Source organism: Danio rerio, chromosome 1, assembly GCF_052040795.2.
Source record: "Danio rerio strain M-AB ecotype USA chromosome 1, GRCz13ab, whole genome shotgun sequence".
NCBI lineage: Eukaryota > Metazoa > Chordata > Actinopteri > Cypriniformes > Danionidae > Danio > Danio rerio.
Window position 1 is genome coordinate 34,602,107 of NC_141021.1, and position 21,813 is coordinate 34,623,919.

Consider the following 21,813-nt stretch of genomic DNA (forward strand, 5'->3'; position numbering starts at 1 on the left):
TATTATGATGTAATGTCTCGGCTGTGTATTTAAAAATGGCAGTTTCTTTGTTTTCCTTCTCCTGCTTGTGTACGTATACACGAGTGACGTTTCTCCGTAAATCAATAGCGTTCAGCTGCACGTCTAGCTACGCCTTTTGGTACCCTTTTGCCGTGCTAGGTATCCTTTGCAAAGGGTACCCAAAAAGTGGAACAGTACGATTCACTTTTAGGTACCTTTTTACTGTGGAAACAGCCATGAAACCATACCATACCATACCATACCACTCAGTGGAAACGGGCAATTAGAAGAAAGCTGAAAACCTGTAATCGCTGACTTTCATGGTAGGAAACGGAAGACAAAATATATATATTTTTTGTGTGTGTTTAACAGAATAAAGAACAAAGGTATTTTTAGTTTTTGGTGAACTGTTTGTTTAATTGCTAAAACATATTTACAATAATCTATTACAGCATATAAGATGTAGTTTTTTATTATAATTATTAAAGAACTTTACATTTTTATCTAATATTCTCTAATTACTCGTCTAAATGTCCTAAAATCAGCAAATTGCACCCAATATTGGTCATTTAGGGTTTTAAAATTAATTCTGGAAGCATGTTCTTCAAATCCTCAGTTTATAATTAGGTATTGCCAAGGGTTTAATTATTTAGGTATTAATTTAATGTCATTTTGGGTACTCAACCTGAAATGAGCTTAATTTATTATTAAGTAGTCTATTTTTTATTCCGCTACCATTTGTTCTTGAGGATTCTGTGTGTTTGGATTGCTGTGACTCTTCTAAAGTATTCATGTGGGTTTAATGTGTGTGTAGGACTCTACCTATGCTGAGCTGGATGATTTAAGAGAGAACGGGAGTTATACTGTGGAGCTCCAGGCAGTTTCATACTGGGGTCAGGTCCCGCTCAAAAGCTCCAAGGCCATTCTTCAGTTTACTACAAGCCAAACACAATCTGGTACAAAACTATTTAATTGCCTTATGTTTTTTTTTTTCTGTTTGATACATAACAGCACTCATTTGGGTGTTGTGAAATACAGTGAACACAGCTGTAAATGTTTTCCATTTGTAACATTATACTTTTCTCCCATATTTGATGTCATTCAGATTTGGAGCCCACAGTCAGTCCGGTCTTTATAAAGCCCCAGTCAGATCTACTAGACGTGGGCACTCCATTCTATCAAGATGGACAGCTTCAGGTTCGGGTTTATTGGAAAAAGAAAGGTATGACAGATGCAATAAACCACTTTTTTAAAAAAAAAATTTTGTTCTCTTACTGTGCCGAACGTCTTTCTTCCCCCAAGCTATGCTTTGTAATTATGTAAACATACCGCTTATTAAAGAGTTAAGAATCAGAATAATGTGCAATTAAATGAAGAACAATAGCTCTTTGTTTGGGAAGTGACTTTTGAAAGAAGCGTGAACCTGTTTGTGTGCTAACACGAGCTGATAAGGCATGTCTCGGCCTAACTTCGGGAAATTACAGTTAAACAGTGTTTTTCTGCCACTGAGTGATGAGTTAATCCTTTATTAAACTCAGAAATGAAAACTGTCATAGAAACGGAAGCCTTTCATTTATAGCGAACCGTACACAATGGTGCTTGGAATCTTCTGCAAGGATGTTTTTGCATTTCAATAACTTAAGAGTCACTCTGGCCACATGTCAAATCCCTTAATCTCTCTAATGGACGGCCAACAGATTTATCTTATCCTTATCTGCCAGGCACATTATCAAGATTGCTTTGCATATTTTGTTTGGTTTTGCATATTTTCTGGATTAATGCAAAAAAAAAAAAAAAAAAAAAGAATATTTTTCTGCTGGATGTCTTATGGAACATAGAATTTTGTAAGGTCTACATTGATTGTTACCAGGAGAAAATTTTCTAAAAAGATTTATGAAAAATGAATGGAAGACTTATCAAGTTTTTACATATTTATCACAAAGCTTCATGTGGGTTAATAGGGATAGTCAACCACAAAATTAAAATGATCACAGAATGAATAATGAATAATAATATAATAATAATAATAATAATAATAATAATTGCTATTATTATTATTATCAATTAACTAATTTGTTAATTATTTAATTCATTCATTCAATTATTTTCTTTTTGGCTTAGTCCCTTTAATAATCTGGGGTCACCACAGCGGCAACTTATCCAGCATATGTTTTACGCAGCAGATGCCCTTCCAGCTGCAACACGTCACTGGGAAACACCTGTACACTCCCATTCACACACATACATTACAAACAATTTAGCTTACTGAAGGGAAAATAAACCAGAGCACCCAGAGGAAACCCATGCCAACATGGGAAGAACATACAAACTCCACGCAGAAATACCAACTGACCCAGCCGAGGCTCGAACCAGTGATCTTCTTACCACCCATTATTATTATAATTATTATTATTATTAGTATTATTATAATTATTAAGGTGAGGCAGTGGCGCAGTAGGTAGTACTGTCGCCTCACAGCAAGAAGGTCAGCTCATTTTAAATAAGTAGTCTGAAGAAGCAACAAAAGGCATATTTTTCAGAGTGTGAAAGCTGGTCTGGAACAGCAAATGTGAGTGGAGCGGGACAGCAGAAGCTCAAAGCGCTGCATAATCACATTTCAAAATCTGACAGTTCATGTTTCACTGTCTTTCCTTTTCAGATCCCACCGTGAATCGTTACCGTGTGCAGTGGGCTCCAGAATTCTGCAGTCACAACAGATCCAGAACCCAGGAGAAGCTCATCACCCAGGTAAAAAACAGTCAGGAATGTGTCTTATATCCTCCCTACAGGTGCGAGGCCACATTCTGACAGCTCATACATAAGACGAATATCCAGGGAGGAAGTGTGTATGTGCTGTTCATTGATCATTCATGCTGCATGACTCACTATTTGAAAGCACATCCCAATTCCAGCATGGTTTCTTCAGTAAATTGCAGCAAAAAAAAAAAAAAAACATGAGGAAGAAATAACATTCTTTGTGATTTAAATTTTCATCAGTTTGATTGTGCAATTTACAAAGCGAGAGATGGTGTTAAAATCCATGACATGCTGAAAAAAGGGGGAAATATCTTTTATCGGCACGAAAATTAATCTTACTTGACATATGCAAAACATGAACTATAGATTTTCCCATTGTGGCCCTCAGCTATGCTGCATGTGCTGATAGGTGATCTGTCATCATGTTTCTCCTTGAATTCTTCTGTGAAGTTGAATAAAGTCTCACTTTTGCTTTTTTCTTGTTGCTGAACAGGAGAATTTTGCCAGCCTTTCCGGTCTTCAGTTTTCGTGCAAGTATAAAGTGATCATCCAGCCTGTGGGGTTAAAGGGCCGAGCCCAAGTGGAAAGCACCACTTTCTACACCCCGTCTTGTGCTACTATCCAGAGCAAGAGTCCCAAACCAATCCCATGCTCCTCTGTCCCAGGTGATTCAGACATTTTATACAAATACATGACTATATTTCTACAGATTGTTAGCGTAATCCTCAAAACCATTTATGAAATTTATCATATCAACATTTGTATGTATAAGTGTATGCAACAAAGCATTGTATGTTGTTGTTTTTATTTATCTATCCATCCATCCATTATTCCACAAAATGATCCAGTCCATCTTTTCTATCTATCCCATCTATCCATCACACAAAATCATCCATTAAATTTTTTCCATCCATCCATCCATCCATCCATCCATCCATCCATCCATCCATCCATCCATCCATCCATCCATCCATCCATCCATCCATCCATCCATCCATCCCACTCAAAATCATCTATTCCATTTTTTCCACCCATACATCCCACACAAAATCATCCATTTTAATTTTTCCATCCATCCATCCATCCATCCATCCATCCATCCATCCATCCATCCATCCATCCATCCATCCATCCATCCATCCATCCATCCATCCATCCATCCATCCATCCATCCATCCATCCATCCATCCGTTATTTTTAGTATTTTTAAATTTGCTGTGTTATAACTTATAGGGCCAGACAGAATCTGCAAACATTTTTGCTATATCTGCTGAGAGTTTTGAAAAAGAAATCTGCGGATTTATGCAGAATTATTTTGAGACTATCCTAACTTTTATGGTTAATTAAATAAAAATTTAAATACCTTATAATGTTTATTTAATGTTTACAATGCAATCTAATCAGGTCCACTTTTTTGGTAAACAAAGCAAGTCTCTCAACTAATATTTCTACTAAAAGATAGAAAATATTACTTTACAAATTGTATTGTAAATAAACTAAATGAACACATTCATATTAGTCAATAATATTACTGAAATTAAAACTGAAACTGAAATTTAAAAACTGAATAAACAAAAATATACACACATTTACACAAATAAATAGATGGACTTAATGGTGGACTAAAAAGATTCTGTGTGGGCCTACTTATAAATTTTTTATTTACATGCAAAACATTCAAATCAACATGCAAAAACAGTTTTTATAATACAGAGTTTATTTATAATACAATAATTTTGATATCTGCCTTTATTTAGTAAACTTTCAATGATCCAATCAATTTCTCAAGGTTGAAATCATGTCGCTTTCTACATTTTGTTTTCTCATTCCAGAAGCTGTTGCTCTCAGATGTCACAATATGAAAAAAAAGGCTATAACAACATTCTAGCACACTTTAAATGATCAATGTTTTGTTCTGTTATGTTTTCTCAATAAGCAGTGGTTCAGCCAAAGGTCCTGGTCAAGGCAGAGAACCTGACAGCAGCATTTTCAGTCTACTTGGGGAACGTGACAGGCCTGTTCTCATGGGTAGTGGCCATGCCTCAGCAGCCACAGCAGGTCACAGGGTATCAGGTCACATGGGCAGAGGTCATCACGGAGAGCCGGAGGAATAATCTGCCCAACAGCCTCATATCCCAGTCTCAAATTCTGCCACCAGTGAGTCATATTCCAAGAGCACAGTCAATGCATTATTGACACTATTAGCATTAAATTTTGGTCGACTAGCATTTTGTCACCTTAGAATTACAAGGTTTTATCTGACATTTTTGTCAAAATTGGGTTATTCACATATTCTTACTAAGTGACAATTTATTTACATTATGGGATGTTTTTTATAAGTTGTTTACATTTGAAGACTTTTTATTTAAAAAACAAAAAAGGTTTTATCTACAAAGTCGAAATCGAGCTTGGCTGCATAAGGTTTTTTTTTTTCTGTGAGCTAATCAGCATTTTGAATGCACGCACGAGGACCAATCAGGATCAGCTTTTGTTGTCATTTCGCCGGACTGCTCTGTTGACAGCAGGAAGGACAAGATAGACAAAATTACACAAAATTTATCGACTAAATAGAACCGCACCACATAAAATTGAGCAGAAACTTGAAACTGAAAAGCTGTGTGTAAATGTGATGATTTAGAAGCATTTTTAGACACATTGAGATAAAATGTTAAATTTTACAATGTTGAAAAAAAAAGTTCTTAAAAAATATGTATTAAATATGAAATATCTTTATGTGTATATGTCGTCAGTGAAACATTTTTCAGTGTTTATTAAACTCATTTGCCCATTTTCTGTTTACTTTTAAACTCTTTAAATGTAATATTAAGCCTGGATAGGCAAATAATTAATTTAATTCATATGACATATAATTCAATAATTCATATAAAGCATGTAATAAATATTAACAAATTAATTACTTAAAACTAACACTGGATAAAATATTTAGCACAGCCTTGTATGGTAAATTTAGAGTACATTTATGGTCTCTGTTATGTTAGTATATGAAACGAGAACTATTACACATATTGTTTGCTATATGGAATGCAAAAACTTTGAAGCTCAATATCTCAAAATCATTCAGATGATTATACTAGATTATCCTTATACTTCCAAGGTGACGATTTCTTTTTGTTTTGGATTCTAGTGAGCATCTTCTAGTGGGAATTCGTACTGTTTTAAACTCAGTTCTTGTTTTTCTAAAATTGTGCTGTTCCAAATGCTGTTAAGTCATTACCCTTGTTTACATATATTAATATAGACACTACTTAAATAGATGTCATATATACTGCATTAATTGTGATTTCAAATCATAGTTCTTCAGTGTTCAAATCTAATTAAAAATTTTATAATTTAATTTTTTTGGGAAACAAATAAGAAATGGATTGAATCCAGAAAAGATTAAGGCATGTTGTAAAAGTGTATGGCTGTTTTCAACATTAGCTATGTTTCCATCCAAAAATGCAAATAAACTTTATGCGCAAAACTGGATTATCGCATAAAAGATGTGCGAGTAAAGCAGCATTTCCATCCAACAAGTCAAAGCGAACAAAAATCATTACTTCCTGATTAACTAGCACCAAATATCAACAGTAAAGATGAAATTTGCTGCGGTAGTTGAAGCTGCGTGAATCTTTTGTTCATTCAATAAATGACTTGCGCCTCACAAGGCAATCCTGACATGCAGTAAACACACGGTGGCTTTTGAAGATGTCAGATGTGGAGCACAGACACTCTTGATTCTGGATGTCATTATTAATATAATAACACTATAACTAAAACTTTTAAGTTGTTTTAGAATAACCAAAACAATATTTCAGATGTATTACAATGTTGTCACCTGACTGGTTTGTCCATTCGCACATATTTTGATCATCATGTGATCCCTTATAACCAAATCACATGACCTTTTTTAATGCGCATACTAAATTTGTATGGTAAAAGTTTTCATCGCTGTTTATGTGCATCTTTTCTTATCGAAAAAAAAGTTTATCCTACTTAGTTATGCACATACGTTTTTTTATGCACATTTTGGATATCCAAAATGCAAATAAAAATAGGTGGATGGAAACGTTGCTATTGATAATATATAAAAATACTTTCTTATATATATATATCAATTTCTTAGTGGTCATTTGACAGAAGGCTACAGTATTGATGATGAAAATTCAGCTTTCCCATCACAGGAATTTGCGATATATTAATGTTTTAAAATGTAAAAATATTTATGCAAAATGCTGCATTAACAGAATTATCATAGCCTTAATAAGCCCTTTTTTGTGGTAACTAAATGTTAACACACATACACAAATACATTTTTTGTTATCTTATAATGATTACCCAATAATAATTTAACTCAACTTAAAAGACTAAAATGTATAATTATTTGAAGCTTTGTGGACATAAAAAGAAACAAACAAAAATATTTTAAAGAAGTATTGCAAAGTTAAAACAGAAAATATTAACATTTAAAACACATTGCACTACTAATAAAAATAAAACAAATAATTGTACTTTTTAAAATAATTGTAATTATTTCTGAATTTAAAATGATACTAAAAACCTCTGTTTCCTCACATCTAGGAGCGCAACATCCTGGTAGTTTCTGGCCTTCAGTTAGCATCGCTCTACAGACTTGAGGTGCAGGTGATCACTGCAGCAGGACAAGGACCAGCAACATCCAGAACCTTTCAGACACCCACTCACAGCAAGCCTGTTCTGCATTACAGTGAGTTCTTTTATTCAATGTTACACCATGTTCAAACTCTACATGGGGTAATACATTGATATTTTCCATGTTAAGAAGAGTTTTTTTTTTTTTTTGTTTTAACCGTCTGTGACAGTGGCTCACAAAATTTCTATTTTACAAATGGTTTCCATTTCTGTGACGTCACTGCTGAATGACAGCATAAACTACAATGACAATAATCATCTCAGATGATGAATAGGTGCTTTGTATAGTTTTAAATGCTACTATTGTGAGTTTGAATACCATTTTACATGACATTTATTGCCATGCCGAAAGTAGAGGCAGATAGTTCACCTCTGATCCTGCAAATAAAATAACTAGCAAACATATAGTTTGAAAATGAATGTTAGAACTGTGACTCAGTGCAAACAAACAACATCAGTTGCTCAGCATGTACTATTAATAATGCTAAAGACCATTTAGTTGAGAGTCTATTCTGCCTTTCTGAGTGTATGTTGCATCTAGTAAATACAGCTAAAATAATTGTTGCTTGAATATTTTTAAATCGCATGTTGTTAGGTCATGCTGCACCATCACTCCTACTTTTTTATCATTTATCACTGAACAACTTTTGAGGTATCTGTAATCTCTGAGAACTACAACCTGAGACATTAATTTTAATAATGGGGAGCTGAAAAGACATTTTTGTTCATCGGAAGGAAAAGGTCAGGGGGGTTTATGAGAGGTCAAATGTCATGTTCAAGCGGCCCCGTCTCTCGATGTGAAGGTCAAGCAATAAATCATGTAATTAAGATGAATTGCTTTTCTTCTCCTGACTCTAGTGTATATTTAACTTTGCAGAACCCAGGATTAAGAAACACCATCTAAGGTCAGTGATTGAACGTCACTGAACCGCAATACATCATCCTGGATCAGAACTGACCCCTCAGGAACACGGAGAACCAGAAGAACCAAAGAACAGTTCATTATGAATCACAATGTCAACCTGAGCCAGTCAGCTGCCTCATAACTCAACATGGGGACGTGCTGTAATCTGAAGATCAAATTGTGATTGACGTTATGATATTCGAAGACCCATTCATTTCCTGTTGGGAGGGTTGACTTCCACATACTAATTAAAATTGAATTTGTGAGACCAAGTTGTGAATCAAAAGCAAAAGCTGTAGGGTTAAAAGCAAAAGACGTGCAAATATAGCCTAACATGCCTAAAAGGCATGCTTTTAATGGCATCCTCACTATAAAAAAAGAAAGAAAAGAGAAAAAAAGACTTACCCACACCCTAAACACTGCAAATGGAGCCTCTTTAATTCAATATTGCATGTTACGACTAATTTGGTTTGACTTGTAAATAAGCCTGACTCAGTACAACTGCTTGTGGTTTTGCATGTGTTTGTTAAGCATGGAATTTTGCTGTTTGTATCCCCATTGTGTCGATTGTAACAGACGAGGATTCAATGAGGAAAAAAAAAATACAATTCCAGCTCTTTAAAAGGAAATGTCATTTAATTTTTGGAGGGTTTTGTGTGGTGCGTGCTCAATATGCTGTAGAGATATTTGTTTGCAGTCATGTAATTCCTGTATATACTGTATGTTTTTTATTTATTTCAGTATGCAATACAAATGTGTCATGTGAATTTGTAACTGTCTGTGTGTGTGTGTGTGTGTATGAGTGTGTGTGTATGAGTGCATAAATGTGCGTGTGCACGTGTGTGTGTGTGTGTGTGTGTGGGTGGGTTCCCTAAGCATCATTCACAAACTGACAAACCCTTGCAAGGAGATTTTGTATAAATATATTTGTAAATTCCCATGGATAATGAATATTAATGTACATATTTTATATGAATAAAACTGTTAAACCTTGTTTTCCCTTTACCATACTGGTTTGTGAATTTTTTTAACAATGCTATCAAGGTGAATATGGAATTTGAATGAATAATTACATGACATGCACTTAAATCTTGTATCACCATCACCCCTCATCACCAAAAAAAAGTAATAAATAAAAACAAGAATGTCCATTTATCCACTATGATTGCTCAGGTATATGCTTATTGACAGAACAGCTGATGGATGTGGCTTTCAAATGCTCCAGTGTCCATGTACTGTATGTGTTCATGCTTAGAGAAGAGTGGTGAGGTGATGACCTTCATAGCCAATCACAGCCATATCTGTTGAACGTTTTTGAAAACGTGCTCAATAGCGTTCTAATCTGACATGTTTAAAAATTACAGTATTGATAGGTTGAGGTCAGTATTTGGACATCCAAGTTCTGATGTGCATTTGCACAGTGAAAATTACTTGGATTCCAACATGTTAAAAGTGTTCACATTCTTGTAAACATGTGAACTGGGAATTTTCTGAGAGCCACAATTGTTTATGTGACCACTATACTGCCTTACCAGTGTATTCACAGTTAGACATTATGTTTTGTTGTCTGTATTATTGTCATTTAAACTATTGTCATTTGGAGGCTGTGAACAGCTGAGAATTATAGATAATGAAATTAGAGTAATTATGTCATGGCATAAACACAGCAACAGACAACAATGTTGTCAGAATGAGCCCCAGTCATAAATATTCGCAAAAAGAAAAGTAAAAAAAAAATCTGTTGGGTGCTAGGCCAGTCTTTGGATATGTCCCTTTCTAGAAAGAAGGAAATAAAAATACCTCACAACTGCCCACATAAACATGGTATGGCTTGGTGGTACAGTGGGTAGCGGTGTAAACGTACAGCAAGAATTTCATTGGTTCAAGCCTTGGCTGGGTCAGTTGGCATTTCTGTGTGGAGTTTGCATGTTCTCCATGTGTTTGTGTAGTTTTCCTCCGGGTGCTCCAGTTTCCCCTACATTCCTAAGACATGCACTATAGAGCTGAATAGGCTAAATCATCTATAGTGTGTGTGTGTGTGTGTGTGATTGGGTGTTTATGGTTGTTTCTCAGTGCTGGGTTGTGGCTGGAAGGGCATCCGCTGCGTAAAACTTATGCTGGATAAGTTGGCGGTTCATTCCACTGTAGCGACCCCTGATGAATTAAGCGACTAAGCCGAAAAGAAAATGAAGGCATACATAAACATTCTTCTATAAACAAACTCCTAAGTCGTTGTTTTGATGGCCATTTATGCTACTCACAGATGTCTATAGATATAACTGCATTTTTTGTACATTGCACAGACAATAGTGGTATCATTTTCTTCTGACTTTCAGTGCTCCCAGGACAAATTAACTGCACTGGTCAAGACAGTGTGCCTACTTGAAGATGCTGAACTTTAGCGCTGTGTACGGGTGTAGTTACGAGTAAACAAATAAAAACAAAACAAAGGCAAAACATTTCATAGGTAAAGTTGAATTTTTTACGTTTTTTATGTTACAAACTTTTGTTCTAAACAAGTAACATTATTGATAATAATACAGTCATTTTTTGCATTCACCACAAGGCAAAGTAGCACCAACTTGCACTAAATACTAAACTTATGCACATTTTGTTGACTAAAATAAGCAAGGGTATTAGTGTGTGAAGAGTGGGAGAAGAGGGTTGCATTGACGATCTAACACAATGAGCAGCACATTGAACACATTTTATGAGTGATCAAAAACTAGTAAATACCTCAAGAAAGAATAAAGTTACGTTAAAACCAAGCACACCATTGCTTTTCTTGTGAAATTCCCAATTTGTTTGGTGTCAAATGACTCTCTTCCTATTGAAAAAAACAAAAGTTGGATCCAAGATGACCAACTTCAAAAAGGCCACCATGCCACCACCCATTTTGATGCACAATTGATTGGAACGTATTGAGGTCGGAAGTGAAACATTTTACTGATAAAATTCCCAACTCCAACTTTGTCTGGAACGCAGTGTAACGCAGTACAATAGTGTATGCTGAACTGGAAATGCAACCAAAGGCACACAATTTAAATCATTAAAAGACAATCATAATTAGAAAGCCAATTCATTTGCATGTTGGCTTTGTGTTATTTTCTTAACCTTGGAGCTGTTAGGTTGACTTATTTTTTAGATTTATCCACATCATTAATTTACATAATATGATTACATGGCAACATGTTTACTCACTTTTTACAATGTTTATATCTTTACTATAGATTATAATTTTTTAATGTTTTTTTATTTTATTTACAAAGACATCATATTAAGTGGGATATAGGCTTAAAATCAATAAATCTATAAAAAAACTAAATCTAATACTTTTTCAAACTACATATATTATTGAACCAGTAAACAATGACTAAATGAACAAACACAATAATAATTGTGTTTATTTCTTAGTTAGTTAGTTAATTTGAAACTAAAATGCCCTCCAGATTGATAGTAATGAGACGTTCTCTTGATGCTGTTACTGTACAATGTGTTCCGCTGCTATTTCTGTTGTGGTTCAGTGTGCGTGCGTGTGCGTGTGTGCAAACAAAGCATTTATAAAGCTCTATGCCCAAGGGATCAAGTGTGTGGTAAATCAAACATACACATATGCATTGGCAACCCTTGTAGCTCCATAGTCGCTTTCATTAGAATTCAACTCCACATCTGGCCCTCATGTCACAGCGGAGCAGTGTGTGTGAGTGGGTCTGTTTGTTATATGGAATATTGATGTGCTTTGTTGTCATTACTCCTTTGGATAATGTCAAAGCAAAGACAGGAGACAAGGTAGAAGGAGTTTACAGTTTTCATAGTATGAATCCTCAGTTAGTGTATATGATACATTAAACATTCTCTATCGTATACTGCTAATGATTCATCAGCATATGTTTAAGAAATATTGCGTATTTAGACTAAAATCAAAAAGCTATTTCCACTGCCAATGAAAACTTTCAAACCAATCAATGGTAGTTTGTTTTTGAAGGGCACCTATTATGCAAAAAATCCCTTTTTAAGAGATTTAAACAATTTTGAGGCAACAGTTTTTGAACATAGCCAGCATCTAATGGTAAAAATGAATTATTTTAATTTTAGTAACACTTTTTTTTGATGTTCCATTTGAATATTAGTAGACTGTCTGCTTAATATCTGTTGATACTGTTGCTAAACAGACATTTAACTGACCAAAATAAACTTTGCAAGCACATGTCAACTTACACTAACCCCAACCATAACTCCAATCTAACAGTCTACTTTTAATTTAATAAGAATTAGATGGCATGTGGATGTAATGGAACTTAAACTTAACAAACGGACGATCAAAATAAAGTGTGACATTTTTTTTCATAATCATACTCCTTAAACAGTCTGCTGAAACACTTTATTGAGATTCTCCCTTTATATGTCATCAAAGGAGAAAAGGCCCACCCTTTAGTGATGATATCTCCCTCATTAACATAGACAGCCCTAAACGAGAAGCAGCCCTTCACAATTACAGTATAGTTTTACACATAGTACAAGTTTAACATGTCAACCACTTAGGTGCATTATAAAAGTGGAGCTTTTTAGATCTAAGCCACTTCTGTTGACAGTTTTTTTACACAGATAATGTTAGTCCTGTTTTTAATCTGCTGCTATGATGATGCCTAGAAATCAGTAGCTCCGCCCTATTTTGAAAGCAGAAATCCATTTGAATTTAAAGTGACAGTCACCAATTTGTATCAAAGCCTAAATGGGTCAGTTTCAAATAATTTGTTTAGGGGGTTTAGGTCCCTTTTAAACAATGCATACATACAATAGTTTATTTCATTGTTTAATTTATTGTATTTGAAGTTGAGTGGATGATTAAAGTATCCACTCATCAAGGCTTGGTTACAAATGTGACGAACATGCATTGCAAAGGTAGGAGTGAGAATTTACATTGCCTCAATTTTAAAGGGTCATCACAAACCAAAGTGCTCTAACCAAATTCAAAGGGGCCTTAAGAATTAAAGAGCACATATTATGCATTATAAAAGTACTTATTTTGGTTTTGGGGGTCTCCAACAACAGGCTGATATGCATGCAAGGTTAAAAAAAAAAAAAAAAAAAAAAACTTTCATTGACTATGTTTACATGGACATTAATAACTAAATTATTTGCCTTAATTTGAATAAGACAAGGCGACGCAGCGGCGCAGTGGGTAGCACGTAAGCCTCAAAGCAAGAAGGTCGCTGGGTCGCTGGTTCGATCCTCGGCTCAGTTGCCGTTTCTGTGTGGAGTTTGCATGTTCTCCCTGCGTTCGCGTGGGTTTCCTGCGGGTGCTCCGGTTTCCCCCACAGTCCAAAAACATGCTACAGGTGAATTGGGTAGGCTTAATTGTCCGTAGTGTATGAGTGTGTGTGTGTGTGTGGATGTTTCCCAGAGATGGGTTGCTGCTGGAAGGGCATCCGCTGCGTAAAAACTTGCTGGATAAGTTGGCGGTTCATTCCGCTGTGGCGACCCCGGATTAATAAATGGACTAAGCCGACAAGAAAATTAATTAATCAGACAATAATATTATTAAAGTGTTTACATGAGTTGCTTTTTGAATGTTTATTTTACAACCCCATTTTACATGCTATGGCACATAATTTGATTAATGTCATTGCGTCACCACGCTATCCACATTTCTTCAAGAGTTTCATGTATTTCGGATGTAATGTCACTAAAACCGGAATACTCCACATGTCTTAATTCGATTTCTGGTTAGCATGATTATGACCTAAACTGTAATAGTCAAAAATTGGTGTTTACATAGTAGACTCTTAATCGGTGAATTGTCTTAATCGTGTTAAAATCGGATTATTGGTGTCAATGTAACTGTACTCAATGTCTTATAATAGGCATTTGTTTTTACTTAATATCCCAGTGACTCACATATGATTTGTTCAGCAATTCATTTGTTCCCAAACCTCTATTTTGCATAGTGCTATTCTGTGCTGATTGGTCGGATGACCCAATCTGTTTTGATTGGTTGACGGCGTTTATCGTGAGAGAAACGCCCACCATGGTAATGAAGTAGCCAGAGTACAGAATACATGTGTGAGGCCTATGCAAGGTTTTTTAGTTATTTATAAATAAATATATATATATATATATATATATATATATATATATATATATATATATATATATATATATATATATATATATATATATTAGGGATGGGAAGATTAACCGATATGTATCGATACGCGGTCATGAGCGTGCACGATGCGAGTGCATCGGTAGAGCAGCAGAGGATGAATGAAATTTTGGAAGCAAATCGAGATGCATCGGTTTTTGCGAGATGCATCGGTTTTTCCAAGATACAACTTATATTTTTTACATAGAATGTACTTTTTATTGATTAACAAGTGTTGTCAACCTGTTTTGGCGCATAATTTAATCAACCTACGTAAAGTATGCATTAGCAATGGGCTTGCGGATGTGTACACTTACACTACAACTCAGTGTATCAGATGTGCGGATGAAGCTAGTGGTGCGCCCTCAGAAAGCGCGAGAAGCAAAACAAAAATTTTATTCCTCACTGAGTTTTAAATCTAAAGTATGGCAACATTATGGATTCTGCAAAAAGGATGGACGACTTGACAGGACAGATGCAATTTGCAAACTGTGCCACGCATCTGTAAAATACACGGGCAGTACGACTAATCTGATATCTCACTTGAAGCGGCGCCTCGGTGTTGTTGTGGAAGCATCTTCCAGTGTTCCTGCATCCCCGGGTTCCTGCTCTGCTTCAACTGTAGCTACCAGCTCCAAAAGTGGTGAGAAAAGCATTGAAAGTTTTATCCATGCGCAACAGTTCTGCTCGCTCTACGCCAATAACGAATGCTATTGCATTGTTCATCTGCAAAAATATTCAGCCTAGTGTCACAGAGAACGTTCGAGGTTACAGAAGTAACCCTTCGTTCCCCGAGGAGGGGAACGGAAGTGCCATGAAATGGGAGGATTCGGATCAGAAGCCGCTTGTCTGGAGAGTATTGAACGGGCCAATGAATGAAATTAATTGGCAGCGTAAGCTTGCGCAGGTGTGCGGCATCTGCAATTATCTCAGCATATAAGCACACCTGAAGCCAGCAGACGCCATCCTTTTAAGCTGAAGAGACTTTCAAACAGCTAAGGGACAGTCATTATGGCGACGGAGTATGGCACTTCCGTTCCCCTCCTCGGGGAATGAAGGGTTACTTCTGTAACCTCGAACGTTCCCCTTTGGTTGGGGAACTTCAGTGCCATGAAATGGGAGAAGTATGGAAAGCGCCATAATGACTGCACCTTACCAACACCCCCGATGAGGAGATAGTCAAGCAAGCGTGACGCACCCACATCATGGGGGGCGCGGTCCTCCAACGTGTCCCTGGCCCTAATTTATCCTACTTCAACAGAAGTTTTACGGATTTAGATATATTTTTTGGGAAGTCGTGAGCATCTAGATAATTCTAGGAAATACGACAGTACGTTGGGAAGCGTGCAATCCCGATAGGGAGGACGCTGCGGAGGCCATCCGTTACCCAAGGGGGGGATAGATGGCAGAATTTACATATGGACTAGCCCTAAAAAGGGGGAGTACGCATAGCAAAAGAGTGGTTAGCGGAGAGGGAAGACACGGGTCCGCCCAGGGGGGGGACTTAACCGTGGCGGAATAAGCATATGGGATCGCCTAGTGGGGATCACGCATAGCAGGCACCTATACCCAAAACGCGGGCTGACCAGCGGGCAGACCTACAACGTAGTGGGCCAGCAAGTGACTCCTCCGCTGAGTCAGTGCTGGGGGCCATGGAGGAATCTGCAGGGCTCACCTGACGGGGAACTTTACTGACAGATAAAAAGGCGCACGTACCTCCGTGTTAGGAAGAATGGCGCAGCAAGCGTGTTTCAACACCCTACCGAGTTGTCTCCTCAATCACCAAAGGGTTACCTAATACCCTTGAGGAAACCGGCTCCACTCGCAGATTGTAAAACCTTGCAAATGTGTTGGGTGTCGCCCAGCCCGCAGCTCTACAGATGTCTGTTAGAGAGGCGCCGCGTGCACGCGCCCAAGAGGATGCAACGCTCCGAGTGGAGCGTGCACGTACTCCCGGGGGACACGGCTGACCTCGACTCGAATAAGCGAGTGAAATGGCATCCACAATCCAGTGGGATAATCTTTGTTTCGATACGGCACTTCCCTGCTGCCGACCGCCATAACAGACAAAGAGCTGCTCAGATGATCTAAAATTCTGAGTACGGTCCACATAAATGCGCAGAGCGCGAACTGGACAAAGTAAAGAAAGGGCTGGGTCTGCCTCCTCCGGGGGCAGCGCTTGCAGGTTCACTACCTGATCTCTAAAGGGGGTGGTAGGAACCTTGGGCACATAACCGGGGCGGGGTCTCAGGATGACGTGAGAGTAATCCGGCCCGAGTTCCAGGCACGAGTCACTGACCGAAAATGCCTCCAGGTCCCCGACCCTCTTGATGGAGGCCAACGCAACCAGCAGAGCTGTCTTCAGGGACAGAAATCTTAGAGATACTGATTCGAGTGGCTCAAAGGGATCGGATCGCAGACTCGTGAGAACGAGGGCGAGATCCCAAGAGGGCATGAGAGGGGGGCGAGATGGATTAATTCGCCTAGCACCCCTAAGGAACTGGATGACCAGGTTATGCTTTCCCACGGTGCCGCCAGCTACCGCGCTATGATAAGCGGAGATGGCGGCCACGTAAACCTTGAGAGTGGAGGGCGACAGCCTGCTGTCCAACTTCTCTTGAAGGAAAGAGAGCACAACACTAATCTGGCAATTTCGGGGGTCTTCTCTGCGAGAGACGCACCATTCAGTGAATAGACTCCACTTCAGGGCGTAGGCGCGCCTCGTGGAGGGGGCTCTAGCCTGAGTGATGGTATTAACCACCGCAGTCGGTAGGTTACCTAAGTCTTCCTCGCGTCTAGGGACCACACGTGGAGGTTCCAAAGATCGGGGCGAGGGTGCCAGATGGTGCCCTGTCCCTGAGAGAGTAGGTCCTCTCTCAAAGGGATCCGCCAGGGGAGGGCCGTCGCGAGGAGTGAGAGCTCTGATATCCAGGTCCGGTTGGGCCAAAGGGGCGCAACTAGCAGAACCTGTTCCTCGTCCTCCCTGACCTTGCACAGAAACTGCGCGAGCAGGCTCACTGGGGGAAACGCATACTTGCGCATGCCCCGAGGCCAGCTGTGGGCCAATGCATCCGTGCCGAGAGAGCCCTCGGTCAGGGAAAAAAACAACTGGCAGTGAGCGTTCTTGGGGGAAGCAAACAGATCGATCTGGGCCTCCCCGAATCGCGCCCATATCAGCTGAACAGACTCGGGGTGGAGTCTCCATTCTTCAGGGCGTAACAGCTGTCGTGAGAGCGCATCGGTTGCACAATTGAGCGTGCCTGTGACGTAAATGGCGCGCAGCGATTTCAGCCGCGGGTGACTCCAGAGGAGCAGACGGCGGGCGAGCTGAGACATGCGGCGAGAGTGCATACCCCCCATGCGGTTGATATACGCCGCCGCCGCCATACTGTCCGTCCTGACCAGCACGTGTTGCCGCTCCAGCACTGGTAAAAAGCGGTGGAGAGCGAGGAACACTGCCAACAGCTCTAGGCGATTGATATGCCAATGCAGCTGGGCACCCTTCCAGAGGCCCGCAGCCGCATGCCCGCGACACACGGCCCCCCAACCCGTGTTGGAAGCGTCTGTTGAAACAACAACATGGCTGGACGCCTGTCCTAGAGGCACACCGGCCTGTAGGAACGAGGGGTCGTTCCAAGGGCTGAGGGCGCGGCGACACAGCGCAGTAACCGAGACCCGGTGTGTGCCCGCGTGCCATGCGCGTCTGGGGACCCGATCGTGAAGCCAGTGCTGAAGTAGTCTCATATGGAGCAACCCGAGCGGCGTGACGGCAGCTGCGGATGCCATATGCCCCAGGAGCCTCTGAAAGAACTTCAGTGGGACCACTAGTTTGCTGTCGAGCTCCCTCAGACAGTTCAGCAACAGGCGAGCGCGTTCCTCGGAGAGGTGCGCTACCATGGTGATCGAGTCCAGCTCCATCCCGAGAAAAGAAATCCTCTGCACGGGGGCGAGTTTGCTCTTTTCTCGGTTGACCTGAAGCCCCAGTAGGCGGAGATGCCGAAGCACCTTGTCCTTGTGCATAATCAATTGCTCCCGCGAGTGGGCTAAAATCAGCCAGTCGTCGAGATAATTGAGTATGCGAATGCCCGCGAGCCGAAGGGGCGCTAGGGCACCCTCCGCGAGTTTGGTGAAGACCCGCGGAGACAGAGAGAGCCCGAAGGGGAGGACCTTGTACTGCCACGCTCGACCCTCGAACGCAAACTGCAGAAATTGGCGGTGGCTTGGAAGAATGGAGACATGGAAATACGCGTCCTTCAGGTCTATGGCTGCAAACCAATCCTGAGGACGAACGCATTGGAGAATGCGCCTCTGCGTGAGCATTCTGAACAGCAGCCTGTGCAGACAGCGGTTCAAAACGCGCAGATCTAGGATTGGCCGTGACCCACCGCTCTTTTTGGGTACGATGAAGTAAAACTTTAAAAACTGTAAAACCCACTCTCCATCTCGGCTGGAGGAACCGGCTCGATTGCACCCTTCGCCAGGAGGGCAGCAATCTCCTCTCGCAAGACAGGGGCGGACAGGGGGTTGACCCTGGAGAAATACACGCCCGTAAACTTGGGGGGCCGTTTCACGAACTGAATCGCGTAACCGAGTCTGATTGTGCGTATGAGCCACCGCGAGGGGCTGGCCCGCGCTAACCAGGCAGGCAGAGCCCCCGCTAATGGAGTCATCGCTACAATCGCTGACGTACCAGCGGTGGGGCAGCGCGGAGTGGGTGTGCTGATCCGGGAAGCACGAGGGTCCCGCGGAAGAGCTGGAGGAGAGCGATTCGCTCTGGCTCCGCACCCTGACTCCGGAGAGGGGGCTGGAGGGCTGAGGGAAGGGAGACCGTCCCCCCAGCGCTCGTGAGCCACTGGCGAAGCACGTAGAGTCTGCGAGCCGGAAGGCAGCGCGTCCCGGACTGGCAGAACTCGTGCAGTCACATCCGGGGAAGGGAAAAAGTGCTCTTTTACTGATGTTTTGGTGGCACTGAAAAGTACCGTTGTTATCGGGGCCCCGCCCTCCAGCGGGGAAAGAGCAAGTTTCCTCTTCTCCGGATGGCCTGTCTCAGGGACGCTTCGCGGTCCGTTTACCAGACTTAACGGCGCCCTGGGCAGGAGGGGCTGCCTGCTTTCGAGGTGTACGCCGCGCCCGCTTGGCCGGAGGCGCAGGCGGGGGCGGGGCAGCACTCGTTGGCGGGCGCCCTCGGCGAGGAACAGCGGAGGTGGATGGCTCGGCGGGCGGAGCGGGCTTACGGCCACGCCGATAGATGACATTGCCCATCGCATCCGACTGCTCTTTCACCGCCTTGAATTCCTGGGTGAATTCACCGACGGTGTCGCCGAACAGGCCAGCCTGGGATATGGGCGAGTCAAGAAAGCGAACTTTGTCAACATCGCGCATATCGGCCAGGTTTAGCCAGAGGTGGCGTTCCTGAACCACAAGTGTGGACATCGTCCTCCCCAGCGCACACGCGGCGGACTTAGTAGTCCGAAGAGCATAGTTGGTCGCGGTGCGCAGCTCATGTAATAAGCTTGGGTTGGACCCGCCCTCGTGCAGCTCGGCCAGCACCTGCGCTTGGTAGCGCTGGTAGGTGGCCATCGCGTGCAAAGCAGAAGCAGCCTGGCCCGCAGCCTTATAAGCTCTGGCTCCGAGGGAGGCAGACAACCTACAGGCTTTGGACGGGAGGCGGGGCAAACCCCGCCACGTAGAGGCGCCGCGCGGACAAAGATTGACCGCGATAGCGCGCTCCACTGACGGGATCACCTCATACCCCCTGGCAGCTCTGCCGTCAAGGGCGGTGAGGGCGGAGGCACACGCAGCACGGGCAGAGAAAGGTGCCCTCCAAGACTGCGTGAGCCTACTGTGCACTTCCGGGAAGAAGGGGACGAGAGGCTTCGAAGGCTTCGCCTTCTGGTCCTCTACGTAGCATCCATCTAGTCGGTCCGGCCGCGGAGCTGGGGGATAAACCATCTCCAACCCCACGGCCGAAGCAGCCCGGGAAAGCACGGCTAACATGTCCGCTTCAGGATCCGATTTGACAGCGCTCACCTGCCCGGAGGGGGCGAGCGGGTCCGGATCTTCGTCGGACAGTGAAAGCCCACCCTCCGATGCCGCAGAGGACATCTGATCTCCGGTGTCAGCGAGTGTGAGAGCTACCATCTGGTTAGACGGATCACTCCCACTACCCGAAGCTTGGATGGAGCGCCGTGAGGAGCGAGAGGTCCGCGAGCCCGTGGGCGGCGGATTATCTCCCGCTGAAACCCTCAGATCTGCCCGAGCGCCCGCTGCTTTTTTAGAACAGGAGGCAACTGGGGTGGCTCGCTCTCTTGCGAAAGTTAGCCGCGATCTTAGCTGTGCAAAGGTCATGGCATCGCAATGACGACATGAACCGCCCGCGAGCACCGCATTAACATGCTGGACCCCCAAACATGCAATGCAGTGATCGTGTCCATCATCCGGAGCCAGGAAACCCCCGCATCCAGAAACGCACAGTCGGAGCGCCATCCTGAAAAGGACGTGCTGCACGACTGTGTTGCTCTTTTAGGAAAGTTTGCAACAATACGCACCGCTCTGGAGGACCGGACCCAAAGAACCGCAGGCAAGGGAGAAACCCAGCTCGACCGTCTGCCACCGCGAAGACCCACTCTGGACCGGGAGACACACTCGTTCACTCTGAAGTGCTGATCAGCAAGAGGAACCCTCATCGACTCACTCAGAAAGGATCTGAAGCGAAAAGGATGGCGTCTGCTGGCTTCAGGTGTGCTTATATGCTGAGATAATTGCAGATGCCGCACACCTGCGCAAGCTTACGCTGCCAATTAATTTCATTCATTGGCCCGTTCAATACTCTCCAGACAAGCGGCTTCTGATCCGAATCCTCCCATTTCATGGCACTGAAGTTCCCCAACCGAAGGGGAACCAAGGTTTTAAACACCTCCTGTTAATTTTTATTTACTTATATTTTTATTAGCCTGTTGTTCACAGTGACAGTGATGTTTCAAAGCAACATAACACTGCTAGTTCACGACCTTAAGTTTTGAGTATTCAGTGGCAAAATATATCTTTGTAAAATTTGTTTTCATAGTTGAAAAGTTAAATCACAATTCTTGTTGTGCAATGCTAAACCTTTATGTTCAAAGAGTGCAAATATATACATTTATAATATATATTGCACTTATACATTCTGTTTATCTTGAAAATACTTAAATAATATGTGCTATAGGTTCTAAAATGGCTCTCTACTGTAAACTGACACTCTGGCTCTGAGAGAAAAGCCAGTTTGTAAAAAAAGTCTTGGTTTTACTTGGTTAATAAATAATCAAACTCATTCAATGGCACAGCATCCTTTCTTACA

The 21,813-nt window shown here is 41.6% G+C and overlaps 3 protein-coding genes across 4 annotated transcripts in view; 2 read left to right on the forward strand and 1 right to left on the reverse strand.

Moving 5' to 3' along the window:
• anos1a (anosmin 1a) overlaps positions 1-9,337 on the forward strand; it is a 37,863-nt gene extending 28,526 nt beyond the window's left edge. Inside the window, 7 exon segments of one of the 2 annotated variants that reach the window (NM_131358.3) lie at positions 815-956; positions 1,106-1,222; positions 2,660-2,748; positions 3,251-3,422; positions 4,697-4,914; positions 7,339-7,483; positions 8,306-9,187. In NM_131358.3, coding sequence (NP_571433.3) covers positions 815-956; positions 1,106-1,222; positions 2,660-2,748; positions 3,251-3,422; positions 4,697-4,914; positions 7,339-7,483; positions 8,306-8,355 — 933 coding nt within the window. In that variant the 3' untranslated portion in view covers positions 8,356-9,187. 2 annotated transcript variants of the gene reach the window in all.
• The window catches only part of LOC147846887 (uncharacterized), a 161,638-nt gene that overhangs the window by 125,887 nt on the left and 13,938 nt on the right, over positions 1-21,813 (forward strand). The window lies entirely within an intron of this gene.
• The window catches only part of LOC147846889 (uncharacterized), a 51,693-nt gene continuing 45,112 nt past the window's right edge, over positions 15,233-21,813 (reverse strand). Inside the window, exon 2 of the mRNA XM_087237317.1 lies at positions 15,233-16,193. The gene's annotated coding sequence lies outside the window, so the exon portion shown is untranslated. The remainder of the gene's footprint in view (positions 16,194-21,813) is intronic.